General features: G+C 47.0%; 1 protein-coding gene and 1 long non-coding RNA gene across 11 annotated transcripts in view; one reads left to right on the top strand and one right to left on the bottom strand.

Annotated features, from left to right (window-relative positions):
- The first annotated feature begins 3,086 nt into the window (after positions 1-3,086).
- RAD54L (RAD54 like) overlaps positions 3,087-27,353 on the top strand; it is a 32,258-nt gene continuing 7,991 nt past the window's right edge. For 2 of the 9 annotated variants that reach the window (XR_012420656.1, XM_065533537.2), the window contains exons 1-10: positions 3,181-3,872; positions 3,976-4,062; positions 5,788-5,907; positions 12,842-12,970; positions 15,436-15,496; positions 16,721-16,856; positions 17,299-17,368; positions 17,484-17,772; positions 18,005-18,129; positions 24,161-24,311. Coding sequence is in view for 8 of the 9 variants with exons in the window: in XM_065533537.2 (XP_065389609.1) it covers positions 3,870-3,872; positions 3,976-4,062; positions 5,788-5,907; positions 12,842-12,970; positions 15,436-15,496; positions 16,721-16,856; positions 17,299-17,368; positions 17,484-17,772; positions 18,005-18,129; positions 24,161-24,311 (1,171 nt within the window). In the remaining variant the exon portion in view is untranslated. The other 7 variants (XM_045371683.3, XM_005543483.5, XM_074007861.1 and 4 more) reach the window with 7 other exon arrangements.
- Positions 17,778-24,379, bottom strand: LOC135968190 (uncharacterized). 2 transcript variants are annotated; one of them, XR_010582772.2, is made up of 2 exons: positions 24,197-24,379; positions 17,778-18,239 (listed from the first exon to the last, which is right to left on the bottom strand). It is a non-coding gene; the product is annotated as an uncharacterized lncRNA (long non-coding RNA). The 2 variants fall into 2 exon arrangements; XR_012420707.1 differs by having other exon boundaries at positions 17,933-18,146.

Here is a 27,353-nt window from a genome sequence, read left to right as displayed (position 1 = left end):
TTGGAATCGTAGGGATGAGCCACCAAGCCTAGCCTGTTATTTTCTTTAGTGTGAAGAATTTTCCTTAGTATTTCAAGTTTGATGGGGATAAATCTACTGTTTTTGTTGATTTTAAATTGTCTGTATTTTGTTTTCATTTTATTTTATTTTTTAATTAAAGGCTGGGCACAGTGGCTGACCCCTATAATTCCAGCACTTTGGGAGGCTAAGGTGGTAGGATTGCTTGAGCCCAGGAGTTTGAGACCACCCTGGGTAACATACTGAGACCTTGTCTCTACAAACAATCAAAAAATTAACTGGGCATGGTCATGCATGCCTGTGGTCCTAGTTACTTGGGAAGCTGAGGTGGGAGGCTTGCTTGAGCCCAGGAGGTCAAGGCTACAGTGAGCTGTGATGGCGCCACTGCACTTCAGCCTGCGTGACAAAGCAAGACTCTGTTTGGAAAAAAAAAAAAAAAAAAGACCTACTGTAATGCCACATCATCTCAATATATAGAATGTTTTCATCCTAGATTGGACACAGTGGCTAATGCCTATAATCCCAGCACTTTGGGAGGCTGAGGCAGAAAGATTAGCTCAGGAGTTTGAAACCATCCTGGGCAACATAGTGAGACCTCCAACTCTACAAATAATTAACAAAATTAGTCAGGAATGGTGGCACATGCCTATGGTTCCAGCTACCTGAGAGGCTGAGGTGGGAGATTGAGCCTGGGAGGTCAAGGCTGCAGTGAGCTGTGATAGTGCCACTGAACTCCAGGTTGGACAACACAGTGAGATCGTGTCTCAAAACTTTTTTCTTATGCCCTTTGCAGAATTTTCCTCTGAAGAACAGCTTTTGTTCTGGCAGGGAGCTAATTTGGCTAGATTTTTAATTCCAAATCAATCATCTGCAGCAGAGGGCAGAAGCTAAAATCTTCATCCAGTTCTACCTTCTACCTGCTGCTTTTTTTTTTTTTTTTTCTGGGTTTCTTGTTACCCCTGCACAAGTATACGTAAGCAGTCAACCAAAGAATTGGGAGGACTTGTCTTACCCAAATGTTGGGGCTCACCCCCTCTGCAACACTCTCCTTTTTAGGATTTCTCCTGTAACTTTTTGGTTGCCCTGCCTGCCTCAAACTCTGTTCCCTGACACCTCAAGGTAATAAAGCTGTGTCTTCACACCAGAGTTCCTTGCAGATTGGGGAATGCCCTAAGCAAGAGGCCACAGCTTCTCTAATCTCACCAGTTGTAGTTGTATTTGGCCACTGTCCAGTGCCCTGGAATAATTGGTTTTTCAAAATATTTTTTTCCCTAGAGTTTGTCATTGTTATTTGTGGGAGGGTTAATCTGACTACATTTATTTGCTATTACTGGAAACTAGAACCAGAAATATTTATTTATTTATTTATTTTTGAAACAAAGTCTCGTTCTGTCGTTCTGGCTGGAGTGCAGTGGTGTGATCTTGGCTCACTGCAACCTCCGCCTCCTGAGTTCAAGCGACTCTCCTGCCTCAGCCTCATGAGTAGCTGGGATTACAGGTGCCTGCCACCACGCCCGTCTAATTTTTGTGCTTTTAGTAGAGACAGGGCTTCACCATTTTGGACAGGCTGTTCTCAAACTCCTGACCTAAAGTGATCTGCCCGCCACAGCCTCCCAAACAATTAATACTTAATTAAAACGATATTTCTCTCCAGAATTCTTTGTTTTGAGATAGTATCTTGCTCTGTCCTCCAGGTTGGAGTGCAATGGCACAATCTCGGCTCACTGCAGCTTGACCTTCCAGGCTCAAGAGATCATTCCAAGCTCAGCCTCTGCAATAGCTAGGACTACAGCTGTGCACCACCATGCCTGGCTAATTTTTTTGTAGAGATGGGGTTTCTCTGTGTCTGGAAGTCCTGGGCTCAAGCAATCCTCCCGCCTCAGCCTCCCAAAGTGCTGGAATTACAGGTGTGAGCCACCATGCCCGACCTCAGAATTCTTGATAACCCTGTGAGGATGGCTTAAGCTATAGTCAGGTGTGTGACCTTGGACAAGTTACTAGCCTATCTAGGCCTGTTTCCTCACTTACAAAATGGGGACAAGAATAAACCTACCTCATAGTCATGAGCATTACATGAATTTTTTTATCTTAGAAGCTCAGAAATGCCTGGTGGTAAATACTATATATATATATACCCTTATCATTTATTAGTGAGAACCTAGGTTGTGCATGCCGCTGTTGGGTGCTTTACACACATTAATTTACTTGTCAGAATAACCTTCGGGGGGAGGTACTATTCTAATGCCACTTTAGATATGAAGAAACTGACGTTTTGAGAGATTGGATGATTAAATCTAAGACTCCAAACACCACGCTTCCTCCAACGCGGTTTGGCCTTGGAGAGGAAGGCAGCTTCTTTCAAGACATCCCTGAGCGAGAAAGTCGCGTCATCCGGGGACTCCCACTGCCCTAGTCCACCACGTGGCAGTCTGGGCCGAATGCCTCTCCCCACTTTCTGGGTGGGCGAGGCCTGACTCCAACCCCGGCTCTCTGCTATAGACCTGGCACCACTGTAGATGCAATCCAAACTCCCAGAAATGTGCCGCCTTTCATAATCCCCAGTTGTCCACAACAGGTGGTAACTCCTCCGCTGCTCAATGTGGCGTAAATCGTCCCTTCCATAGCTGCGGGACCACAGCTCACCGACCTGGGACAAACGCCCAAGACAGGGGCCGAATTCCAGCTCGCAGGCAGTAATTCTGCCCCGCTCCTCCCCGCCCATTCCAGCTCTTCTAGCCCTGCCCCGCTCCTCTAGCCCAACCTCCCCCCGCTGTTGGCCCCGCCCCTCCCCGCCCAGTCCAGCTCTTCTCGCCCCGCCCCGCTCTTCTCGCCCAACCGCTCACCTCTGATGGCCCCGCCCTTCGCCCCCCACATTCCCCCTCCTGCCCCGCCCTCTCCCCGCCCCGTCCCCGCCCCTCTCTTCTCGCCCAACCGCCCACCTCTGTTGGCCCCGCCCTTCCACCTAAGTCACGCCTCCTAGTAGGTCAATTTAGCTTCTCCAGCTCCACAGCCCAGACTCCTCATTGGGCGCAGCACTATTCCCGCCTCTTCCTTGGGTCGCGAGGGCCGAACTCATCGAACACAGCCAATGGGTGATACGACAGCAGCGCGGCGGGAGGTTCGATTGACCCGGTCTTGGCGGGTCGGTGAGTCTTGGCGGCTGTTAACGCGCGCTTTGGGAAGAGGAAGGTTGAGAGGGAGGTGCTGGGGTCTGCGTCCATCTCTGTCGCTCTTTTCAGCCCCTCCTGGTATTCCCCTCCTAACCTGGGTCTTTTACAGACCCCGCGTGGCTTCCTGCTCGACCTCCCTGAGTCTTATCCTGGTTTCCACCTCCAGCCCTGGGAAATCTCCTTTCTCCGGACTTGCCCTCCCCACCCAGGCCTCGGACTTTCACCACAGCTTCTCTTTCCTGGCCAGTGATTACCCCCCCAACCCCCCCACCCCCACCCCACCCCGCCGCGCAACTACCTCCTCCCTTCACCCGGACTGGGACCATCATCCCCACTCCACTCCGCCCAGTCTGGGACCATCATCCCCACTCCACTCTGCCCAGTCTGGGACTCCACCTGCCTCCTCCCCCAGTCCCACACTAATCTCTGCTTGGTCTCTTCCACTTTGGCCTAATCTCTCGTCTCGGCTTACTGAGGACGGACACTCTCACAGTTTGGGTCCAAACCCCAGTTCCTGGACGGAGTCCCGCCATCCATGCCCCCTCTTTAATTAGCCGGTCCTCTCAATAATGTAGCAGCCCCCTCTGCTGATTAGACCCTGGTCCTCCTACACGCTTAGCCGCTGCCTGCTTTTGACCTTTGGCTCATGGGTACTTGACGTTTTAAACTCCTAGGCCCAGGATGGTAAGTGTGGGCCTAGGGGTGACTGGGAGTAGCCCTGGGTCAGGGTCTGACAGGCCTAGGCTGCAGGATCCTTGCAGGCACTGTTTCCGTTCTCCCCTTACAGAGGAGGAGCTTGGCTCCCAGCCAGCTGGCCAAGAGAAAGCCTGGAGGCGGGTCCTCTAAAGATGAAGACTGGCAACCTGGCCTAGTGGTGAGCACTCAAGGGGACAGGGAAGGGGGGTTTTCTGTTTGGGCAGAAAAGAAGCCAGGACTTGGTTTCTAGGGTTACACAGCCAACTCCAGATGCCTCTTTTGTATGTTCAGTAAACTTTTAATGAGTACTTACTATGTGCCAGGCATTGAACAAGATTAATAAAATCTTTGTCCTCAGAGGAGTCACTAGAAGCTAATATAACCTCAGTTTTCCTGGTGGGAAAAGGTATTCTAAAGCAAAAGAGCCGGTTGGATTGGACCTTTTGACTCTGTTTGGAAAAAAGGGCTACACAACAGCAATTAGCAGCCTGCTCTTTTGCTCTTTGTCCCCTGCCCAGTGTCACAGAACAGTAGAGTGTTCTGGGCCTCCCTTAGAGTCCTGGGCTCACTTGGGCCTAGATCTGACAGGTTGGGTCCTTCCAGTCCTTGCTCATACTGAAGTACAGTATATTCTATTTTAGGTTGGGCCCTGTGCGCTGCTTCCTGTTTTGGAGGCTTGCTGGGGCTGGCTATGGGCAGGACCTATGTAAACCAAAATAAATAGGACAGTGCAGCATGGACTTCAGAGAATAAGAGCAGTTCAAGAAGTAGGGGCTTGGCCACTGGAACTTTGAAGGAAGGGATCAGCTATGCAAGGACTAGAAGGCACTTTTTGGCAGGAGCAGTGTGCGAATAAGGTGTGGGGTGGGGGTGCTGGTGTTTGTTTCAGGTGTGTCTGATAGGCTCACTGAAGCTTCAAATATCCTGGCAAACTGGCACAAGTGGGTTCTTGCCTAATGGCTTGGTGGGGTTTGCTCAATAGTTGTACCGTGGTGTGCAAGGGGCTCCTCTACCTGTGAAGGAGGCACATTGGCTGCCCCTTGCCACGTACATGAGTCTCAGACTTGAACTTGGGGCAGCATTCTCTGCAGCTGGGTCTGCTGTCAGTTGCTGGTTGCTGCTGAAGATGCTTTTTTTTTTTTTTTTTTTTTTTTTGAGACGGAGTCTTGCTCTGTCGCCCAGGCTGGGGTGCAGTGGCCGGATCTCAGCTCACTGCAAGCTCCGCCTCCCAGGTTTACGCCATTCTCCCACCTCAGCCTCCCGAGTAGCTGGGACTACAGGCGCCCGCCAACCCGCCCGGCTAGTTTTTTTGCATTTTTTAGTAGAGACGGGGTTTCACCGTGTTAGCGAGGATGGTCTCGATCTCCTGACCTTGTGATCCGCCCGTCTCGGCCTCCCAAAGTGCTGGGATTACAGGCTTGAGCCACTGCGCCCGGCCTGAAGATGCTTTTAGTGCCAGTGTCCTCACGGCCATGGGTGGCCTGAGTGGGGAGTGGCCTCAGTGGCCTGGGATTTGAAGGCAGCTGTACTCTTGCCCCTTGGAAACTCAGCGAAGTGTTTGGTTGCTCAATCATTCCATGGAGCTTTTGGAGTGAAGCTTTGGGGCCACCAGGACTCCATGCTGTTGGTAGACTTGCTTTTCATAGGCCCGTTTTATTTACCTTTTCCATTGCCCCTGCTCAGTTTAGGCAGGTTATTTAACCGCATTAAGCTCCAGTTTTATCACCTCTTAAATAAGGATAATAAATCTATATAATAGAGTAGCTATGAAGATGATACATTGTAACACGCATGAAGAATTTAGCACAGTGCCTGGCACTTAATAAGCACATCAAGTGTTAGTTGCCATTATGGTGATTTCTGTGGTCTTCTAGACTTCACCTTTCCCAATTCTCTCTCCTAGACTCCTAGGAAACGGAAATCCAGCAGTGAGACCCAGATCCAGGAGTGTTTCCTGTCTCCTTTTCGGAAACCTTTGAGTCAGCTAACCAATCAACCACCTTGTCTGGACAGCAGTCAGCATGTAAGCCAGAACTGCAACCTGCATGTATATGTCTGCGCCCAGTCACTCAGCCTAGGTAGACTCCTGTCCCTGTAGACTCCTGTCCCTGTAGACTCCCTCAGTACTTTCTAGAGTGGCCAGAAGACACACATCTGTGGGGGCTTTGGACCTGCCCACAGCTGCTGGGGCCTGCTTAGAGAGGTGTGCCTAACTTGTGCCTGGTTTATAGTAGCTACATGGGCACCAGATATCAGATGGTTCAGATTCCTGAGGAAAGGAGGGTAAAGGAACTAGGATCCTCATGTCAGCTCAGACTCTGACTCTGTATATGACTTTAAGGAGTACCAGAGTCATATATTTCCTGTAGTAAAGTCAAACTTAATCACCACCATGGCAGGTTCTGTGCATTGCCTCATGTAATTCTCACGTTTTAAGATGAGAAAACTGAGTCTCAGAAGGGTTAAGTAATTTGCTCAGAGTGGGTGGAGCAGATCTGCCTAGCTCCAAAGCTTTTCCACTAAGCTTTATGAGTAATGTTTTGAAGGAAAACTAGGAATACATAATGGAGATTAGTCATTTGTGCATTCAGCAAACATTTAAACACAGTTTTGTGGCCAGGCGGGGTGGCTCACGCCTGTAATCCCAGCACTTCAGGAGGCTGAGGTGGGTGGATCACCTGAGGTTAGGAGTTTGAGACCAGCCTGGCCAACATGGTTAAGCCCCTTCTCTACTAAAAATACAAAAATTAACTGGGCACGGTGTCATATGCCTGTAGTCCCAGCTACTCAGGAGGCTGAGGCATGAGAATCACTTGAAACCCGGGAGGCAGAGGTTGCAGTGAGTCAAGATCGTGCCACTGCACTCCAGCCTGGACAAGAGTGAGACTTGGTCTCAAAAAAAAAAAAAAAAACCTAACTAAATAAAAACAGTTTTGGGCCAGGCGCAGTGGCTCATGCCTGTAATCCCAGCCCTTTAGGAGGCCAAAGCAGATGGATCACCTGAGGTCAGGAGTTCAAGACCAGCCTGGCAAACATGTTGAAATCCTGTCTCTACTAAAAATACAGAGAAAATTAGCCAGGCATGGTGGTACATGCCTGTAATCCCAGCTACTTGGGAGGCTGAGGCAGGAGAATCACTTGAACCCGGGAGGCGGAGGTTGCAGTGAGCCAAGATCGTGCCATTGCGCTCTAGCCTGGGCAACGAGAGTGAAAATCCATCCCAAAAACAAAAAAAACAACAGTTTTGTGTAATACTTGATAAATATAGATATATCGCATAAGTTATAAAACACAAACACCTGTGAACCCATCAGCCAGGACTAGAACATTGTCAAACCCATAATCCCTTTTCCCTTCTCCAGAGGTAATCACTATCTTGAATTGTATCCATTATCTTTTGCTTTTATGACAGTTTTAGCATACATACAAAAATCACTAATACAGCCTCAGCAACAGAGTGAGACTCCATCTCAAAAAAAATAATCACTAATACATTTTTTAATTGGTTTTATGAACTTTAAAAAATGGTGTTGGGTAGGCGTGTTGGTTCACACCTATAATCCCAGCATTCTAGGAGGCCGAGGTAGGCAGATGGCTTGAGCTCAGGAGTTTGAGACCAACCCAGGCAACATGATGAAACCCCATCTCTATCAAAAATACAAAAAAAAAATTAGCTGGGCATGGTGGCGTGTGCCTGTTGTCCCAGCTACCTGGGAGGCTGACATGGGAGGATCGCTTAAGCCTAGGAGGCAGAGGTTGCAGTCAGCCGAGATCGGCACCATTGCACTCCAGCCTGGGTGACAGAGCGAGACCCCATCTCAAAAGAAAGAAAATGGTATTAAAATGGTGTGTAATCTTCTGGGACTGTTTCATTCAGGATTTATTCGAAGTTGTCCTGTGTAACTACATGGCATAAGTGCAGTTGTGGGAGTGCATAACAGGAGACCTACGGGTCTGGACATTGGGGAAGACCTGCCTCTGAAAGATGTGCTGTTAAGTCTTGAAAGATATGAGGGGTTAGACAGGTGAAGAGAGTGGAAAACATTCTTATTTATTTATTTATTTATTTTTTGAGATGGAGTCTCGCTCAGTCGCCCAGGCTGGAGTGCAGTGGGGCGATCTGGGCTCACTGCAAGCTCCGCCTCCTTGGTTCACGCCATTCTCCTGCCTCGGCCTCCTAAGTAGCTGGGACTACAGGCGCCTGCCACCACGCCAGGCTAATTTGTTTTGTATTTTCAGTAGAGACAGGGTTTCACCGTGTTAGCCAGGATGGTCTCGATCTCCTGACCTCGTGATCTGCCCGTCTCGGCCTCCCAAAGTGCTGGGATTACAGGCGTGAGCCACCGTGCCCGGCCAGGAGTGGAAAATATTCTAATAGAAGGAACAGCTTATTGGAAAGCCTGGCAACAATAGAGGCAGGTACTGAAAAGAGAGTGTGGGGAGTTGGGGGATGGTGGTGAGAGATGAGAGTTGGAGAGCTATGCAGAGGCTAAGAGTGGAAGGCTTTTCAGAAGCCATGCTAGGAGAGTCTGGACTAAGGTCATTGAAGAGCTTTAGAAGTGTTTTAAGTGGGGGTGGGAGGTAACAGCAGTGTAGAATATCTTTTGGATGCGGAGAGACTGGAGGTAGGGAAACAGTGAGAAAGCTATTGCAGGTGGCCAAGCAAGAGAGAATTATGCCCTGGACGTGGGTTTTAGGGGAATGGGGAATGGGAAGAAGTAGTTGGATTTTGAGAGATACTTAAAAATGACAAGTGGAAAAACTTGGGATTGATTACATGTGGGGAGAGGGAAAATTGAGGATGAAGTTGGGATTTTAGGCTTGGGCAAGGTAGATGGATGGTGGTGTCATTTGCTGAGATAGGGAACGCAGAAGAGGAATGGCATTTGGTGGGAGGGAGATGGCGGGCACTGTAATCAGGGGGCCCATGAAGTTGAATGTATTATACAAAAGCTATTGTCTTTTAATAGCAAAGTTACAGGAACAGAACAGAAGATAGACAACATTAAAAATGTACTTGCAGGCTGGGCATGGTGGCGCATACCTGTAATCCCAGCACTTTGGGAGGCCGAGGCAGGAGGATCACTTGAGCCCAGGAGTTTGAGACCAACTTGAGCAACGTAGTGAGACCCTATCTCTAAAAAACAATAAATAAATTGGCTGTATGTGGTTGCATGTGACTATAGTCCCAGCTACTCTGGAGACTGAGGTGGGAGGATCATTTGAGCTGAGGAGGTCAAGGGTGCAGTGACACATGATACTGTCACTGCACTCCACCCTGAGTGACAGAGACCCTGTCTCAAAAGGAAAAAAAATACTTGCATATAGGAAAATTCAGAAAAGTATAGTTAATGGGTAGAATCTGCTGTGTGATAAGAATGCTACTAACACTGTTTAGTTGCTGTCAATAAGAAATTGTATTTTAAAAAATCCATTGTCCAGAAGATATGAACAGGTTTGTTTATAATTGTTATAGAATTGAAGTGCTGAAACTTGTTCACTGAAACATTTTGACTTGTATTAATGCTTTACATCGCTACATTTATATTAAGAATTCACACAAAAGGCCAGGCAAGGTGGCTCACGCCTGTAATCCTAGCACTTTGGAAGGCTGAGGTGGGCGGATCACGAGGTCAGGAGATCAGAGATTGAGACCATCCTGGCTAACACAGTAAAACTCCATCTCTACTAAAAAATACAAAAAATTAGCTGGGCGTGGTGGTGGGCGCCTGTAGTCCCAGCTACTTGGGAGGCTGAGGAATGGTATGAACCCGGGAGGTGGAGCTTGTAGTGAGCTGAGATCGCGCCACTGCACTCTAGCCTGGCGACAGAATGAGACTCCATCTAAAAAAAAAAAAAAAAAAAAAGAATTCACACAAAAAATAAAAATGGTGGAAAAACTGCAATACCTGATTTCTGTCCCCTATTTTTCTACTCACAGTGATATACTTAGGTATTCCTTTTTTTTTTGAGACAGGGTCTTGTGCTCTCACCCAGACTGGAGTGCAGTGGTGCTATCTTGGCTCACCACCTTACTTACCTCCATTCTCCTTCAGCTGGAGCTTGGTGAGCTAACACTGCACTTAGAGAGCAATGGTGGTCTTTAATTCCTTTTAAAATCAGAAGAAAGGCCGGACGCGGTGGCTCAAGCCTGTAATCCCAGCACTTTGGGAGGCCGAGACGGGCGGATCACGAGGTCAGGAGATCGAGACCATCCTGGCGAACACGGTGAAACCCCGTCTCTACTAAAAAATACAAAAAAACTAGCCGGGTGAGGTGGCGGGCGCCTGTAGTCCCAGCTACTCGGGAGGCTGAGGCAGGAGAATGGCGTAAACCCGGGAGGCAGAGCTTGCAGTGAGCTGAGATCCGGCCACTGCACTCCAGCCTGGGCGACAGAGCCAGACTCCATCTCAAAAAAAAAAAAAAAAAAAATCAGAAGAAAAATAATACATAGTAATCTAGCCTGATTATACTATTATATTTATCTTTATACCAACGCAGTCTTTTTTGTTTTTGTTTTTTCTTTTTTTTCATAGGGAGTCTTGCTCTGTCGCTCAGAATGGAGTGTGGTGGCGTGATCTTGGTGCACTGCAACCTCCGCCTCCCAGGTTCAGCCTATTCTCCTGCCTCAGCCTCCTGAGTAGCTGGGATTACAGGCACCCACCACCACGCCTGGCAAATTTTTGTATTTTTAGTAGAGACACGGTTTTACCATGTTGGCCAGGCTGGTCTTGAACTCTTGACCTTGAGTGATCTGCCTGCCTTGGCCTCCCAAAATGCTGGTATTACAGGCGTGAGCCGCTGCATCTGGCCTTTTTTTTTTTTTTTAATGGAGGAAGGGGCCCCAAAGGCAAAAGTGCCTGGGGCTCACAAGAGTCATAGTGTGGCCTTGGAGATGAGGACATTAGCCTTAGACATGATGATTTTGAAGTCTCTACAGGAGATCTAGGTCTGCAGTCGTTTGCAAATGTGGATGTGGAGTAAAGTATAACTAGAAATATATCTGGGACTCATTAGCATAGATATATTTTATACCTGTTAAAAGGATTGGTGAATGTGTAGTCAGAAGATCTGAGGGCTAAACCCTGAGCCCTGGGGAGCACTGACTTTGTTTTTTTTTTCTGAGACAGGGTCTCGCTGTGTCGCCCAGGCTGGAATGCAGTGGTGCGATCACGGGTCACTGCAGCCTCAATCTCAGGCTCGAGTATTGCTGCCACCTCAGCCTCTGGAGTAGCTAGGACCACAGATGTGCGCCACCACACCTGGCTAATTTTTAAATGATATGTAGAGATCAGGTCGCACTATGTTGCCCAGGCAGGTTTCAAACTCCTGGGTTCTAGCAATCCTCCTGTCTTGGCCTCCCAGAGTGCTAGGATTACAGATGTGTGTCACTGCAGCTGGTTGGGAGCACTGAGCTCTGGGAGTGGGGTGAGGGTTAAAAGGCAGAGGAAAAAGAGCTCGTTAGGGGACTAAAGATGAGATCCCGGAAAGGTGGAGAGTAGTGTCATGGAAGTCAAAGGCAGAAAATATTTGAGAAAGAGTGGCCAGCTTCGTCAAGTAAGATACATGTCCATTGGAATTAGGGTCATGTAGGCCATTCGTGATCTTGGCCAGAGTGGAAGGGGCAGAAGACAGGAAGAGTGGGAGGAAAGAAGGGGAGCTATATAAACTTAGTAGAAGTTTGCCTGTGGAGGGGAGGAGATAAGGAATCAAATGAATATTTATTTTTAAGATAGGAGATAATTAAGTCCATTTTAAATACTGGTAAGAGCTAGTAGAGGGAGAGGCTGAGATACAAGAGTGATCAGTCATAACAGAGTGATTCTCTGCAGAAATGGGAAGCTTTAGCCTTGGTGGGGAGGAGGGATGCTGTCATCTATCAGAAGGAAAGATTGATATGAATTATCAGTAACCAAATGAACAGAGAATGAGAGCATGCTACCTCCCTGCCCCCTCCTATAAAGACTGGTGAGTCACCAGACCAGATCCCTGAAGGTTGGCCATTCTTTTTTTTTTTAATTATTTATTTTTTTAAAAATTTTTTTGAGACAGAGTCTTGCTCTATGGCCCAGGCTGGAGTACAGTGGCGCGATCTTGGCTCACTGCAACCTCCGCCTCCCAGGTTCAAGTTATTCTTGTGCCTCAACCCCCCAAGTAGCTGGGATTATAGGTGCCCGCCACCATGCCCAGCTCAGTGTTTTGTATTTTTAGTAGAGAGGGGGTTTCACCATGTTGGCAAGGCAGGTCTCGAACTCCTGACCTCAAGTGACCTGCCTGCCTGCCTTGACCTCCCAAAGTGCTGGGATTACAGGCGTGCACTGTGCCTGGCCAGCCATTCCATTTTGCAGACTGAGCCCTCAGATGTTTTTGGCCAGGGGTCTCCACATTCTTCCTTGCCAGTTATGCAAGCCTGTAGTTCTCCCTGCAGAACCTATGGTTCCTGTGTTCTATTGAAAGTCTTTTTAAATTTGGAGCATACATTCTTGGATACTCAGAGCCTCAAATCTAGCCTTCTATACTGATAATTTTGAAAATATTTCTGTTTTAGAATTGATGCCATATTAAAAAGAAAATTAGGGTCCATCTCCTTTTCCTCTCATTTGACTTAAGAGTAGCTTTTTTGGCCGGGCGCGGTGGCTCAAGTCTGTAATCCCATCACTTTGGGAGGCCAAGACGGGCGGATCACAAGGTCAGGAGATTGAGACCATCCTGGCTAACACGGTGAAACCCCGTCTCTACTAAAAAACATACAAAAAACTAGCCGGGTGAGGTGGCGGGCGCCTGTAGTCCCAGCTACTTGGGAGGGCTGCGGCAGGAGAATGGCGTAAACCTGGGAGGCGGAGCTTGCAGTGAGCTGGGATCCGGCCGCTGCACTCCAGCCTGGGCGACAGAGCGAGACTCTGTCTCAAAAAAAAAAAAAAAAAAGAGTAGCTTTTTTTTTTTTTCCTTTGAGGCAGGTCTTGCTGTCACCCAGGCTGGAGTGCAATGGTGTAATCATAGCTCACTGCAGCCTTGAACTCCTAGGCTCAAGTGATCTTCCCGCCTTGGCCTTCCGAGTAGCTGGGACCGTGTGCCACAGTGCCTGGGTAATTTTTAAATTTTGTTTAGGGGGTGTGTCGGGCGGGGTCTCACTACGTTGCCTTACACTGGTCTCAAAATCCTGGACTTAAGCGGTCCTCCCACCTTAGCCTCCCAAAGCACTGGGGTTATAAGCATGAGCCACTGCACTGGCCAAGGGTCCTTTTTGTTAGCATCTTTCATAATGATTATCATTGCTGTTCATAGTTACAGTCATGCTAATCAAAAATAGTAAAGGCTGGGCATGATGGCTCATGCCTATAATCCCAGCACTCTGGGAGGCCGAGGTGAGAAGATCCCTTGAGCCAGGACTTAGAGACTGCAGTGAGGTATGATCACCACTACTGTACTCCAGCCTGGGCGACAAAGTGAGACCCTGTCTGTTTTTAAAAAAAAAAAAAAAAAGTGTCAATAAAGGATTTTATTCACATGCAAAGAAGTTTGCAAATAAACAAAAGCATTTGAGTTTTTTGCCAACTTTGCCCTCATGTTATGTTACTTAGTGTGATATTGTCATAGTGTGATATTGTCATGTTATTTAGTGTGATAAGGAAGTTCATTTCTACATACTCGTTTTCTGTCTTCTAATATCACAGAAAAAAATTCATTACTTTTTTTTAATTGAAAGTACATTTGAGGCCAGTTGCGATGGCTCATTCCTATAATCCCAGTACTTTGGGGGGCCAAGGTGGACGGATCACTTGAGGTCAGGAGTTCAAGACTAGCCTGGCCAACATGGTGAAACCTTGTCTATACTAAAAATACCAAAATTAGTGAGGTGTGGTGGCGTGCGCCTGTAGTCCCAGCTACTTGGGAGGCTGAGGCAGGAGAATTGCTTGAACCCGGGAGGCAGAGGTTGCAGTGAGCTGAGATTGCACCATTGCACTCTAGCTGGGCGACAGAGTGAGACTCTGTCTCCAAAAAAAAAAAAAAAAAACCCAAAAAACAAATAAAGTACATTTGAGTTTCTAGACATTTATGATGTGTGAAGAAATGAGTCAGAAAACAAAGGTAAAAATATCAGGGCAGGCTTGCTTTTTTTTCCTACTAGACTATGTTTTTTGCTAGAAGGGACATATTTTCATTACTGCTTTTTCCACTAATATATTCCCATTAAAACTACCTTCAGAGTCTCTGCTCTTTATTTCTCTTTGATCTCTTGGGTTCCAGCTCTGGTTTTGTTGAGGTTCATAGGCTATCACAGTTCCGCAAAGGGCTCAGGTGTGTGTGGACCAGAACTTCCATGGGAGCTGTCAGAAGTAGTTCAGTGTTAATTTTTCTGCCTTCTCTACTCCTGCCCCAGCCCCATAGCCCACGGAATAATGCTGGTTCAAGGCAGAAGTGCTTGTAGAGAGGCTTCTTGCCCTTAGGTGGAGGAGTCACCAGTGCTACCTCTCTAGGACCCACATGTCTACCTGCTGTCACCCTTGTCCCACTTGCTTTTTCTTAGTGTTGGGCTTAGCTTCTCTCTCATGTCCCTTTCTCATGTTCCTTCTCTTGTGCTTTACATGGCAGGAAGCTGCTGGGTCTGGGCTGATCTGTATGGCTGTACTCAGACTGGGTGAGAGGCCACATTGCCTACTGAGTACAAGTAAGGACCCTAGAACCAGGAAAGTCCTGCGTTTATAATGGCTTTGTGATTTGAGAAAGTGACTTAATCACCCTGAGCTTCAGTTTGCTCATCTGTAAAATGGGAACACCAGTAATATATGGACCTCATACAGCTATTGGGATTAAATGGTAACATGAATGCAAGAGGCTTAGCTCTGTGTCTAGCATACATTGGTAGCCATCATTATTTTTATTTATATTTTTAAATATATATTTTAAAAATAGAGATAGGGGTCTTGCTATATTGCCCAGGCTGGTCTCGAACTCCCAGACCTAAGTGATCCTCCTGCCTTGGCCTCCCAAAGTGTTAGGATTACAGGTGTGAGCCACCATGCTCGGCCTGGTGTTGTTAATATTATTTTATTAATACTATGGCTCCCATTTCCCCTACTATCACTACTCTTTGATGAGCTGTTTAGTTCCCAAGGAGGCTGATGTGAGTATTAGATATATTAGGCAGAACTGATGTGGCCAAAAAAAAAAAAAAAGAATTGTGAGGTATGTGAGGTATGCTTGGGAAGGTGTAGCCCTATATGACAGTGGTTAAACCCAGACATTGGAATTCTCTGTTATTACTCGGGTTGGCTAAGTCTGTGGTAGTTGCTTTCCAAGGTGCTATACCCTAGGGAAGAGCTAGGTATGTTCACTGGCATCTTTAATGAGTGAAAGGTTTCATGGGTTCTAAGCTTCATGGTTGACTGAGGCTGGGCCCTTCCTTCTGCTATCCCTGGATACTTGTAGAACCTTACATAAAGCCTCGAGGATGGACGCTGTTGTACCAAACCTAATGTGAAGCATATCATGATATTGTCTCGTAACATCTCCAATCAGTCCTGAATCCCTGTTTCTCCTTTCTTTTTAGGAAGCATTTATTCGAAGCATTTTGTCAAAGCCTTTCAAAGTCCCCATTCCAAATTATCAAGGTAAAATGGAGGTTTTTCTATTTTTGAAATCAGTCATATGTATGTATGCCTGAATAAATTAAAAACCTGCTTTTGTAAATACAAGCTTAGCTGGGAATTGAAGGTGCCAGTCCAGCAGTGGCTGTGTTTGGGGTGACCCTCCTGAGGCCTGCATGAAAACTGTGTTAGCCTCAGTAACGGCTGCCAAGACTAACTGCCCCTCATCTTCTTGGTAGAGGTGTCCCAGTGCTCAGAAAGTTCCTGGTGGGCCAAGATGGCTGATGGACCTGGGCTTCATTCAATCCAAGTGCATTCAGTAGCATCTCTTTTATGACGCTGACTGTGTGGGAGGCCTAAATTCTGTTAAGGTTTTTTCCCTGTCTCATATAGGGTACAGCATGATGCTAAAACCGGGGCTTGGAGGAGTAGGGAGGCCAGCTTTCTCTCTCTCTCTCTCTCTTTTTTTTTCTTTTTTAAAAATTTAATAGATATAGGATTTCACTATGTTGACCAGGCTGATCTCGAACTCCTGGGCTCAAGCGATCCTCCCACCTCGACCTCTCAAAAAGTGTTGGGACTACAGGCTTGAGACACTATGCTTGGCTGTGGCCAGCTCTCAGGAGCTCTCAGAAAGCTCTATGAAAGCCCCATTTAGAATTTCAGGCCTTCCCAGGATTGTGTTGAGTTGAAATGAACCAGACCTGGCACCTCAGAAGTTTGTAATGGAATGGGAGAAATAAAACAGGAAAAGCTCTGATTCAAAGCAGAATAATTCTGGGGGCTGGGTGTGGTGGCTCACGCCTGCAATACCAGCACTTTGGGAGCCCAAGGCGGGCAGATCACCTGAGGTCAGGAGTTCAAGACCAGCCTGGACAACATGGTGAAACCCTGTCTCTACGAAAAAAATACAAAAATTAGCCAGATGTGGTGACGGGAGCCTATAATCCCAGCTTCTTGGGAGGCTAAGGCAGGAGAATTGCTTGAACCCAGGAGGCAGAGATGGCAGTGAGCCAAGATTGTGCCATTGCACTCTAGCCTGGGCAATAGAGTGAGACTCCATCTCTAAAAAAAGCAGAATGGGATAATGGTCGTTTAGAGATGCCCAAACTGAGTTTGGAGGCATTCTCAGAGAGAGAGGGTCATATGGGAGCTCAAGAAATGTTATGTGAAGGACAAGTATTTGAGTTGGGCTTGCTGGAGCTCCTAAACATAGGTTCAGGTGATGGAATGATTATTGGTTTGTAGGTCCTCTGGGCTCTCGGGCATTGGGCCTGAAAAGGGCTGGGGTCCGCCGGGCCCTCCATGACCCCCTGGAAAAAGATGCCTTGGTTCTGTATGAGCCTCCCCCGCTGAGTGCCCACGACCAGCTGAAGCTTGACAAGTATGTGCACTGGTATTTTGTAAGCAGTTCTGGTCCTCTGTACATGCATGCATACTTGGGAGGGTAGAGGGTATTTTGGTGTGATTTCTCTTTAGGACTGGCATGTGTTTTCAGAGAGTAGATGATTGGGGAAGGAGACTGCCTGGGGAAGAGCCTGTGGTCATGTCCAGTGAGTAGGCATTCCTCATCCCCTCCTGCCTTCCCAGGATGCTCACTTAGGAGGAGGAGTGATTGAGGTGATGACATAGGGAACCCATTCCTCTCTGAGCTAACTTTCTAACTCCTAAAATAGGAATTTGCTATGGTTTTATGACTTATCAGCCAAGAAGGTCTTCTCTTAGGCAGCTGCCTCTGTTGCCTCTGGATCAGCAGGACACAGCTTCCTGAGGGTGCTCCCTTGCCCATGTCTGAGCACACTGTTTTCTTTGCTGTGTTTTCTCAGGGAGAAACTCCCTGTCCATGTGGTTGTTGACCCTATTCTCAGTAAGGTTTTGCGGCCTCATCAGAGAGAGGTAAATGAGGGTGAGGGGAATGAGGTGTGGGCTAGGGGCTGAGCCTGGGAGACTACCATCCCTGTGACAGCAGCAGCGTAGGTGCCAAAGTGGACTGAAGGCTGTTATTCTCTAGGGAGTGAAATTCCTGTGGGAGTGTGTCACCAGTCGGCGCATCCCTGGCAGCCATGGCTGCATCATGGCTGATGAGATGGGCCTGGGAAAGACGCTGCAGTGCATCACATTGATGTGGACACTTTTGCGTCAGAGTCCAGAGTGCAAGCCAGAAATTGACAAGGCAATGGTGGTGTCGCCTTCCAGCCTGGTGAAGAACTGGTATAATGAGGTTGGGAAATGGCTTGGAGGGAGGATCCAACCTCTGGCCATCGATGGAGGATCTAAGGACGAAATAGACCAAAAACTGGGTATGGAGCCTTAACAAAGATGGCTGCACTCTCCTGCGTAGCCTGCTGCTTTCTTATGTGTATGCTCACTTATGGCCAGGGGGAAGGGCAATGCAGGGGTAGCAGAAAAGAGAATTTCCATTGAAAATAGTTGAAGTGGAGTCAGTTTCCAGGCTAAATTAAAAAACTGTTGAGTTGTTTTTTTTTTTTTTAAAGATTCTGAATTGTTCCCTTGACACCTTTTCTGTTGTAGAAGGATTCATGAACCAGCGTGGAGCCAGAGTGCCTTCTCCCATCCTCATAATTTCGTATGAGACCTTCCGCCTTCATGTTGGAGTCCTCCAGAAAGGAAGTGTTGGTCTGGTCATATGTGACGAGGTACTTGACTCAGCAGTCTGGGTGGTAGGAGAAAATCTGTCAAAATCTCTTCACTGAGTATTGCCTTCCAAGGGCTGTGCTAGTCACTGGGGAATGCTGAAGACAGGATGCTGCCGTGGAGACAAGTGATAGGGAGAGCCTGTGATACCAAAATACAAGATACTGTCTGCCAAAAGAGGGCTTAAACAATGCTTAGAACTCCAAGGAGAGTGAGATGCTGGGGACTGATTGGCTTTGTTGTCTCCAGATAGTATCCCTGGACTAAAGAAGGACCTTGAAGGGTGGGTGGCAGTGTTTAGAGGATATAAACCAGAAAGTGTCTGAGAAAAGTCTTAACTTAGAGATTTATTTTGTCAAGGTTGAGGATGCTCTGGGGAAAAAGAGACACAAGCTACAGTAGGATCTGTAGCCTGTGCTTTTTCCAAAGCGGTTTTTGAGGACTTCAATATTTAAAGGGGGGCTGGGCACGATGATTCATGCCTGTAATCCCAGCACTTTGGGAGGCTGAGGTGAGTGGATCACTTGAGCCCAGAAGTTTGGGACCAGCCTGGGCAACATAGTGAAACCCCACCTCTACCTAAAAATAAAAATATTAGTCAAGTGTGGTGGTGCACCTGTAGTCCCAGCTGCTCGAGAGGCCGAGGTGGGAGAATCAGCTGAGCCCGGGAAGTGAGCAGAGATTGCGCCACTGCACTCCAGCTTGGATGATGGGGTGTGAAACCCTGTCTCAAAACACACATATGGCCAGGCGCGGTGGCTCATGCCTGTTATCAGCACTTTGGGAGGCCGAGGTGGGTGGATCATGAGGTCAGGAGTTTGAGACCAGCCTGGCCAAGATGGTGAAACCCCGTCTCTACTAAAAATACAAAAATTAGCTGGGCATAGTGGCAGGCACCTGTAATCCCACCTACTCGGGAGGCTGAGGCAGAAGAATCTCTTGAACCCAGGAGGCGGAGGTTGCAGTGAGCCTAGATCATGCCACTGCACTCTAGCCTGGGTGACAGAGCAAGACTCCGTCTCAAAAAAAATTAAAAAGAAACAAAAACACACATATACACAGACACACATGACCCTTTCTCAAAAAAAAAAAAAAAAAACCACACACAAACACACATAAAGGGGCAAGAGCAGGCTGGAGGGAAAGAGAAACCATCAGTTATGCATTCAGCTCAATAAATCTGCATTTTACATACAGTTAAGTAAATAAAGAGTAGAGGAAAAAGTCAAATACACATTTGTCTGGGAGGGAGGATTTCTAGTCTTGTCTTTGTCTTCTACCTGTAAAGATGAGCTGTTTATTTACATTGTCAGGGTGAGGGAGGCCACCTGGGGAGAGGCATGGCCTTCTGTCTACTGCTATCTGTTTAGGAACAAAAGGAAAGACAGTTTTTTGCATGACTAGTTCCCAAGCTTAACTTTTCCCTTTGGCATAGTTTGGGGTCCTGAGATGCCATTTTCCTTCCACAGGGAACAGGTTCTAGAATTAGAGACTTTTATTCATATCCTGACTCTGCCACTTACCAGCAGTGTGACCTTCAACAAGTTACTTTACTAGTTGAACCTCTGTTTCTACATCAGTAAAATGGGGTGATAATATCTGCCTCAGGATTATTGTGAGGATTAAATGATATTATTAAGAAAAAGCTCTTATCGCAGTGCCTGGTATGTCATAAGACCTTGGCAAATGTAAGCTCTGGTGGTTATTCCAGGTGGGGGGTACTTGCAAGAACAAAAGCAGAGATAAGAAAGTCCATACACCTTGTAGTAGTAGTTTGTGTTGACTCCTTGTTCCTTCTCTCTGGGATTAAGGGAATATGGCCGTAGTTACTTCCTGGCCTTTTCCAGTATATGTGAATGGCAGTAGAGAGGCTAGTACTTAGGAAGTAGTGAGGGTGGCTGGGAGCTTCCGACTATAGAGAATTTTTCAGGACTTCCCAGTGGACTTGGCGACCCTGAGTCTATAGCCATTGTGTGCAACTTCTGGGGAGAGTTGAGCTCCTTTGTATACCCCTGAGGTTCTAGTGGAGAGGTGGCTGAAAGACTTGGCCCTATCTGTCAACCATTTGGCAGGCTAGGCTCAGCTCTGGGTACTGTAGATAAGGCCAGTTGTCTGAGGAACTTCAGAGAGGGGACAGAGGGAAAAAGCTTGCTTTTGGGTACCATGCTTTCTAGTTGTGAGCTATTTTCTGGTCAGTCATTGTCTGGCTGGTCTTCAGACTCCTAACTTCCTGGTAGGAGTAGGGAAGTTACCAGGTTGAGGTGAGGTACGCATGTTACTGCCCTGTGGTTCACTGGCATCTGCTTCATCACTGTGGAGGGAGACTATGCCAGGAGCCGGGTCCGAAGCATTGTGGGAGGGGAAGGCAGGCTGTAGCTGTTGAGCCTTTGAGGATTAGGGAGCATCTAAATTTTTTTCTACCTTTTTTTTTTTTTTTTGAGACAAGGATCTTTGTTCTGTTGCCCAGATGGAGTGCAGTGATGTGATCTTGGCTCACCACAACCTCCACCTCCCAGGTTTAAGTGATTATCCTGCCTCAGCCACCTGAGTAGCTGATATTACAGGCGTGCACCACCACTCTGGCTAATTTTTGTATTTTTAGTAGAGATGGGGTTTCACCATGTTGGCCAGGCTGGTCTCGAACTCCTGGCCCCAAGTAATCTGTGACCTCGGCTTTCCAAAGTGCTGGGATTACAGGTTTGAGCCACTGTGCCCAGCCTTTTTCTTCTCCTTAGTGTTTTTTTCTTCCCCACTCTGTCCTGTTTTATGAGCTGACTCTGTGCAGGGCACAAGGGATGACGCTGCCTCTTATCACACTGCAGCCCCTTGGCTGTTTACCTTTCTACTTGTTTACCTTTTATTTTGTCAACTGTCAGGGATCTGAGAAACCGAAAGTCCTGAAAAGATAGTCATCTTACTCCAGGAAGGGAGAGGGTTTGTCCTGTTCAGACCCTGGATAGGGAAGGTGCCATTTCAGGCTTTCATGTTCTCAGCTCCCACAGCGTCTTCCTCCCAGCTAACGCATTTCTCTGGAACACAGTTTTTCATAATAACTTCTATGTACAAAATCTTTGATCCTCAATCAAAAGACATGGAATCAGCTCTGGCTTTGCCACTTACAAGCGTGACTTTCCACAGATGAGACTGCTCTGAGATTGTTTCTTCATCTGTAGAGTGGGTGACACAGGGGCTACTTGAAAGGGATATGATCCAGATCAAGAGAAAGGATATTTGGGAGCACTTTGTACAAGTGTATAAATAGCAGCGGGATTGACCTCATCATCATCTCAGTCTTAAAGATTAGGAGACAAACTCAGGGAAGTGCGTGGTGACTTGCCCAGGTTCACCCAGCGAGTACATAGTAAGCTGGAATGTGAATGCAGGTGTGAGATTCCAAGTCATGGCTCTTTTTCCTATCGCCCTCTGCCTCGGATGCTTGGTGCAGAAAGAAGCTTGCCTTGGGTATGGAAGGGTTGTCCCTGTGCTCCTCATCGAGACCCATGTGGATCCTTAGTGACTGATCCAATAGGGAACTGGGGTTGGCTTTCTCTTTTGCAGAGACAGGATAGTGTGGTAGCCCATTTCATTTGCTGGGTCGTTTATTAAGTGCCTTTTGTGTGTCAGGCCCTGGAGATCTCACAGTGCTGTCCCTCAGGGAGCTTCAGTTTAGAAGATCTAATGGGTGGTGCTCATTTCCCCTGGACCTGTTGGGTGATTTCCTCTGACTTTCAAGTCTCATTTCCCTCTTCAGTTCAGAAGTCTAAACGTTTTTTTAGGGCTAGTACTTGGAGCCTCTAATATATATATATTTTTTAATTAAATTTCTAGGCTAAACACTGGCTCACACCTGTAATCCCAGGACTTTAGAAGGCTGAGGTGGGCGGATCACTTGAGGTCAGGATTTCAAGACTAGCCTGGCCAACATGGTGAAACCCTGTTTCTACTAAAAATACAAAAGTTAGCCCGGCATAGTGGCACATGCCTGTAATATAAGCTACTCAGGAAGCTGAGGCGCAAGAATTGCTTAAACTGGGGAGGCAGGCACATGCCACCACACCCAGCTAATTTTTGTATTTTTAGTAGAGAGAGGGTTTCACCATGTTGGCCAGGCTGAACTTGAACTCCTGACCTCAGGTGATCCACCTGCCTCCGCTTCCCAAAGTGCTAGGATTACAGGCATGAGCCACCATGCCCCGCTGGTTTATTTAATCTTTAATAGCAACATTGGTCATTATTTCATTCTTTCCTTCAACTAACATTCATTGAGCTTTGTCCTATACACTGAAATTATACAGGTGAATCTGACATAGTCTCTGCCTTAAGAAATCCTGGTCTCTGCCTAGTTGAGAAGATAAAGTACAGGAGAGTGATTAGCACTCTAGTACATATATTATGGATGAGGGCAGAGTGGTACAGTGTCCAGACTCTGAGTCATACAGGTCCTGAGTTCAAATCCCAGCTCTGCTACTTTCTACTGGCATGATTTTGGATAACTGTTTACCTCTCTAAATCTTAGTTTCTTCATCTCTAAAATGGATAATACAATTTCCATTCGTGTGGATTACAGAACAGAATACAGGTAAATTGTTTAGTTAGTACCATGCCTACCACATTAAACGGGTTCACTAAATAGTAGCAGCCATTATGTACATAGTGCCACAGGAGCACAGAGGTGAGAGAGACAAGCAGCCTGGAGTCACTGAGGAAGGCTTTGCATAGGAGGTGACATCTGAGGAACTTGCCTGTGGAAAAGAGCTCTAGGCAGAGAGGTGGCATGGGCAAAGAGACATAAGGAAATCCAGCATTAGGAGTGATGAGGAGGTCAGGCTTCCTGGACTGTGACAAGCTTGGAGAGTGTCACAGAAGTTCACTGGGGTCTCATTGAGAAGGGCTTTGAATGCTAAGCTAGTGAGCTTAAAGAGCTTGGACTTGATGCTATAGATGGGAGAGTCAGTGAAGGGTCTGTGTTTAATTACGTTGTCAAAGCCTGACTCAAGGGAGCAACACTGATTGCTGATTCTTGGTTGAGTGGTTGAGTTTTGTGCGCATTACCCAGTGTGGGGCTGGATATAGAAAAGGTACCGGCCTGATCTTGCCCATGTAGCTCTTGGAGAAAGAGGGAAGGTGGTCCTTTATGATTTTCTTGAAAAAGGCTTAAAAGAAGTAGTAGAGGAGTGGAGAGAATGGGAGGACAGGACAGGGAGAATAGGGATTGGGGAAGAGATGTAAAGGGAAGCAGAGGGAAGCTCTGTGGCTCTACTAGCTGTGTGGATTCTGGTGGGACATGGAGCCTGGGCCAAGTCCCTTTAACACTGATGGCCCAGACAAGGCCCGGAGTCTAATACAGAAGGCGTCTGGCTCAGAAGGTTCTGAGTTGGGTAGACTGATATAGAGGGAGGACTCCCTGAAAGCATGGGTTTGTCATATGGCCACATGATCTCTGAAGAGTATAGGTAGGCTGCCAAGGCTCTGGAGGTGGGGCAGGGAAAGGGATGGAAAGGAACAGAGGGAATCTCTGCTTTATGGGTATAACACTGGTCTGGAAACGAGAGGTCTGTCTTTTGAGCCTAACATTCTCCATAGTCAAGTGGGTAAACCCTGTCTTATGCTGCCCCCTGCCTATTTCCCAAAGCCCTAGAACCTGTAATGTTTTTGTTTTTTGTTGAGACAGTTCCTCACTATGTCACCCAGGTTGTAGTGCACTCATGGCTCACTGAAGTTTTGACCTCCCGGACTCAAGCGATCCTCCCACCTCAGCCTCCCAAGTAGCTGGGGCTATGGGTGTAAGCTGCTATGTCCAGCTCATTTTTGTATGTTTTGTAGAGATGGGGTTTCACCATGTTGGCCAGGCTGGTCTGGAATTCCTGGGCTCAAGTGATCTGCCTGCCTCGGCCTCCCAAAGTGCTGGGATTACAGGCGTGAGCCTCTGCACCTGGCCCGGAATGTTTTTGAGTGCTCTTTTCCTGTCTATACGAGACTTTGCTACTGTATAGAGAATGCCACGTTGCACTCTGAATAAGGATTCTTTTGTAGGGACACAGGCTCAAGAACTCTGAGAATCAGACTTACCAAGCCCTGGACAGCTTGAATACCAGCCGGCGGGTGCTCATCTCCGGAACTCCCATCCAGAATGATCTGCTTGAGTATTTCAGCTTGGTACATTTTGTTAATTCCGGCATCCTAGGTAAGAATCTAGCCTTGTTTGCCACATCAGAGAGGAGCCCTGCCTAGTCTTTGGGAGTATAACTCCAGCTGAGGAGAGAAAGAAGAGAATGCTAGTTATATGTGGGTCACTAGGCACTCTTGTAGGAAGGCTTCTCTTGTCAGGGAGTAGCAAAGCCATTGGGAGGCCTTGGATCTGCTGAGCAATTCAGCAAAGCCCATGTTGGCCATTTTTCCATTGCAGAGGTGGCAGGGGCTATACAGGGTGTGGTGTTATGACGAGCTGAGGGTGGAATTATTATTTTTGCTTCTCACATCCTAGCTCCCTTACAAGAGCTTTGGCCTCAGAGCAAGCTCTGTGTTGGGCAGATGTGTGTTTTTTAAAAATCATTTTAACCATTTTTAAGTGTAACAATTCAGTGGTATTAAGTACATTCACGTTGTGCAACCATCACCATCATCCATCTTCAGATTTTTTTTTTTCTATTTGCTAAACTGAAAATCTACCCATCTCCCCTTCCCTCCCAGTGCTTTGAGAGGCTGGGGTGGGAAGATCACTTGAGGCCAGTTCACGACCAGCCTGGGCAACATAGTGAGATCTCGTCTCTACAAAAAAGAAAATTAGCTGGGTGTGGTGGTGTGTGCTGCTGGTCCTAGCTACTTAGGGGGCTGTGATCATGCCATTGCACTCTAGCCTGGGCAACAGAGCAAGGCCCTGTCTCTAAAATAATAATAATAATAATAAAAACTCCTCATTCCTCCCTCCCCTAATCCCTGGCAACCACATATATATTTGTGAAAGGGTGTGTTAGTACCATCCCAACTTGCCAGTGCTCAAGAGTAAGCAGAGAACCTGCTGAGTGGCAAGATTATGACCAAGTGAACACATTTGTGTAACCACCATTAGATTAATTACTAACACTCACTTGGCAGCCCCTTTTCTAATCACTGTCCTCTCCTTTCACCCCAGCAGTAAACTCCTTCTTGACACTATAGGTTGGTTTTGCCTATTTTTGAATTTATATAAATGAAATCATATAGTATGTATTCCTTTATATCTGGTTTCTTTTGTTCAACATTATGTTTATAAAGTTTATCCACATTATGTGTAGCAGTACTTCATTCATTTTCATAATTGCATACTATTCCATGTTATGAATACACTAGAATTTATTCTACTGGTTTGGTTTTGTTTGTTGAGACAGAGTCTCTGTTGCTCAGGCTGGAGTACAGTGTTGCAATCATAGCTCACTGCACCCTCAACTTCCTGGGCTCAAGCAATCCTCCCACCTCAGCTTCCTGAGTAGCTGGGACTACAGGCACATGCCACCACCACTGGCTAACTTTTAAATTTTTTATAGAGATGGGGTCTCACTATGTTGCTCAGGCTGGTCTTGAATTCCTGGGTTCAAATGATTCTCTTGCGTCAGCCTCTCAAACTGCTGGAATTACAGGCATGAGCCCCTATGCCTGGCTTCCAACTTTTTCTGTTTGGATATCTGGTTCACCCTGCATCATATATTGAAAAGACCATTCTTTCCCCCATTGCTTTGCAGGGCTACCTTCTTCATAAATCAAATGTTCATATATGTGTTGCTCCATTTATAGACTCTATTCTGTTCCTCTGGTCTGTTTGTCTCCTTGTGCCAGTACTCCTCTGCTTTATTTACTGTGGCCTAATAAGTCTTGATATTCATTAGTGTGAATATTCTATCTATAGTCTTCTTTTTTATTAAATTTTGACACGGGGTCTTGCTTTGTCACCCAGGCTGGAATGCAGTGGTGAGATCATGGCTCACTGCAGCCTTAACTTCCGGGCTCTAGTGATCCTCTCGCCTCAGCCTCCTGAGTAGCTGGGACAACAGGCACACACCATCATGCCTGGCTAATTTTTGTATTTTGGGTAGAGGTGGGGTTTTGCCATGTTGTCCAGGCTGGTCTTGAACTCTTGAGCTCAAGCAATCTGCTCAGCCTCCAACTATATTCTTTTTTTTTTTTTTTTTTTTTTTTTTTTTAGACGGAGTCTTGCTCTGTCACCCAGGCTGGAGTGCAGTGGCCGGATCTCAGCTCACTGCAAGCTCCGCCTCCCGGGTTTACGCCATTCTCCGGCCTCAGCCTCCCGAGTAGCTGGGACTACAGGCGCCCGCCACCTCGCCCGGCTAGTTTTTTGTATTTCTTAATAGAGACGGGGTTTCACCGTGTTAGCCAGGATGGTCTCGATCTCCTGACCTCGTGATCCGCCCGTCTCGGCCTCCCAAAGTGCTGGGATTACAGGCTTGAGCCACCGCGCCCGGCCCCTCCAACTATATTCTTACTCCTTAATGTTGTCCTAGATATTCTTGGCCCTTTGCATTCCCATGTAAATTTCAGAATCAACTTGTCAATTTATGCCCCTACTGCCTGCCATACCCACCAAAATAACTCTAACTGGATTTTAATTGGGCTGTATTGAAACATAGATAAATTCTGAAACATCTTTCATTTTTATAATAAGGAACCTTCCAATATATTAATATGCTCTGTCTCTCAACTTATTTAGGTCATCTTTAATTTTTCTCAATGTGGCCAGGTGTGACGGCTCACAACTGTAATCCCAGCACTTTGGGAGGCCAAGGCGGGAGGGTACCTGGAGCCCAGGAGTTCAAGACCAGCCTGGGCAACATGGCAAAATTCCATCTCTACAAAAAAATACAAAAGTTAGCTGAGTGTGGTGGCATGTGCCTATAGTCCCAGCTTCTTGGGAGGCTGAGGCTGTGGTGAGCCATGATTGCCCCATTGCATTCCAGCCTGGGTGACAGGGAGAGAACCTGTCTCAAAAAAAAAAAAAAAAAAAAAAAAATTGGCTGGGCACAGTGGCTCACGCCTGTAATCCCAGCACTTTGGGAGGCTGAGGCGGGCGGATCACGAGATCAGGAGTTCAAGACCAGCCTGACCAACATGGTGAAACCCCGTCTCTACTAGAAATACAAAAATTAGCCAGGCACGGAGGTGGGTGCCTGTAATCCCAACTACTCGGGAGGCTGAGGCAGGAGAATTGCCTGAACCCAGGAGACAGAGGTTGCAG

This window comes from Macaca fascicularis, chromosome 1 (assembly GCF_037993035.2).
Source record: "Macaca fascicularis isolate 582-1 chromosome 1, T2T-MFA8v1.1".
Lineage (NCBI taxonomy): Eukaryota > Metazoa > Chordata > Mammalia > Primates > Cercopithecidae > Macaca > Macaca fascicularis.
Note: the sequence above shows the minus strand (reverse complement) of the source record. Positions and strands in the feature narration are given on the sequence as shown.